At 70.1% G+C, this 980-nt stretch overlaps 1 protein-coding gene across 1 annotated transcript in view; it reads left to right on the top strand.

The window, feature by feature from the left end:
* Nucleotides 1–980, top strand: part of ENTPD8 (ectonucleoside triphosphate diphosphohydrolase 8) — a 3,727-nt gene that overhangs the window by 2,099 nt on the left and 648 nt on the right. The window contains exons 5-6 of the mRNA XM_021719492.1: nt 27–302; nt 762–872. Coding sequence (XP_021575167.1) covers nt 27–302; nt 762–872 — 387 coding nt within the window. The remainder of the gene's footprint in view (nt 1–26; nt 303–761; nt 873–980) is intronic.

The following is a 980-nucleotide window of genomic DNA, read 5'->3' as shown; positions in this document are numbered from 1 at the left end:
GAGCCCTGGCGGGGCCCCAGGCTCAGGCCCGTCCCCCACAGCGCCAGCCAGCCGGCCCACTCCGCCACCCGTGCTACCACAGCGGCTACCGGGCCACGCTGGACCTGGCCCCGCTGTCCGAGTCGCCCTGCGTCCACACCGCAGCTCCCCGGAACCTTGCCCAGAACCGCACGGTCGAGGGGACCGGCAGCCCCGGGGAATGCGTCTCGGCCATCCGGGAGCTCTTCGACTTCAGCTGCCAGCACGCGGGAAGCTGCGCCTTCGACGGGGTCTATCAGCCCCCGCTGCACGGCCGGTTCTACGTGAGCTCCCACACTGCCCTCCCCGGGGCGCAGGCTTTCCTCGGAACCCCAGGCCTGTCTGAGTCCAGTGGGCCCGGGAGGAGCCCAAGCACCGGTGGGACAGATGGGACAGGTGGGAACAGGCCCAGGTGAGAGAGCTGGGCCTAGCCACAGGTAGGACAGGTAGGCCCGGGAGTGGCCCAGGCACAGAAGGGACAGGTGGGCCCGGGCGCAGGTGGAACAGGTGGGCCTAGGAGGAGCTCAGGCACAGGTGGGACAGGTGGGTACAGGCCCAGGTGAGAGAGCTGGGCCTGGTCACAGGTGGGACAGGTGGGACAGGTAGGCCTGGGAGTGGCCCTGGCACAGAGAGGCCAGGTGGACCCAGGCACAGGTGGGACAGGCCAGCCTGCGGGGAGAGGCCCTGGGAGGAGGGGTGACATGGCGTGGGCTCACTGCAGGCGCACCTGCCCCCACCTGCAGGCCTTCTCCAGCTTCTACTACACCTTGCACTTCCTGAACCTCACCTCTGGGCAGTCGCTGAGCTTGGCCAATGCCACCGTCTGGGAGTTCTGTAACAAGACCTGGAAGCTGGTGGGTGGGCCCAGGCGACAGGCCTCTGGGGCCGCCCGGGGCGCAGGGCTGCCAGGCGGGGGCCTGAGGCTGGAGGCTCTGGGGTCAGCGTGGCCAGAAGGGCCGGGG

Source organism: Carlito syrichta, unplaced genomic scaffold (genome assembly GCF_000164805.1).
Source record: "Carlito syrichta isolate Samal-C Ts95f unplaced genomic scaffold, Tarsius_syrichta-2.0.1 Scaffold115577, whole genome shotgun sequence".
In the NCBI taxonomy this organism is placed as follows: Eukaryota; Metazoa; Chordata; class Mammalia; order Primates; family Tarsiidae; genus Carlito; species Carlito syrichta.
This window is presented reverse-complemented; position numbering and strand designations above follow the sequence as displayed.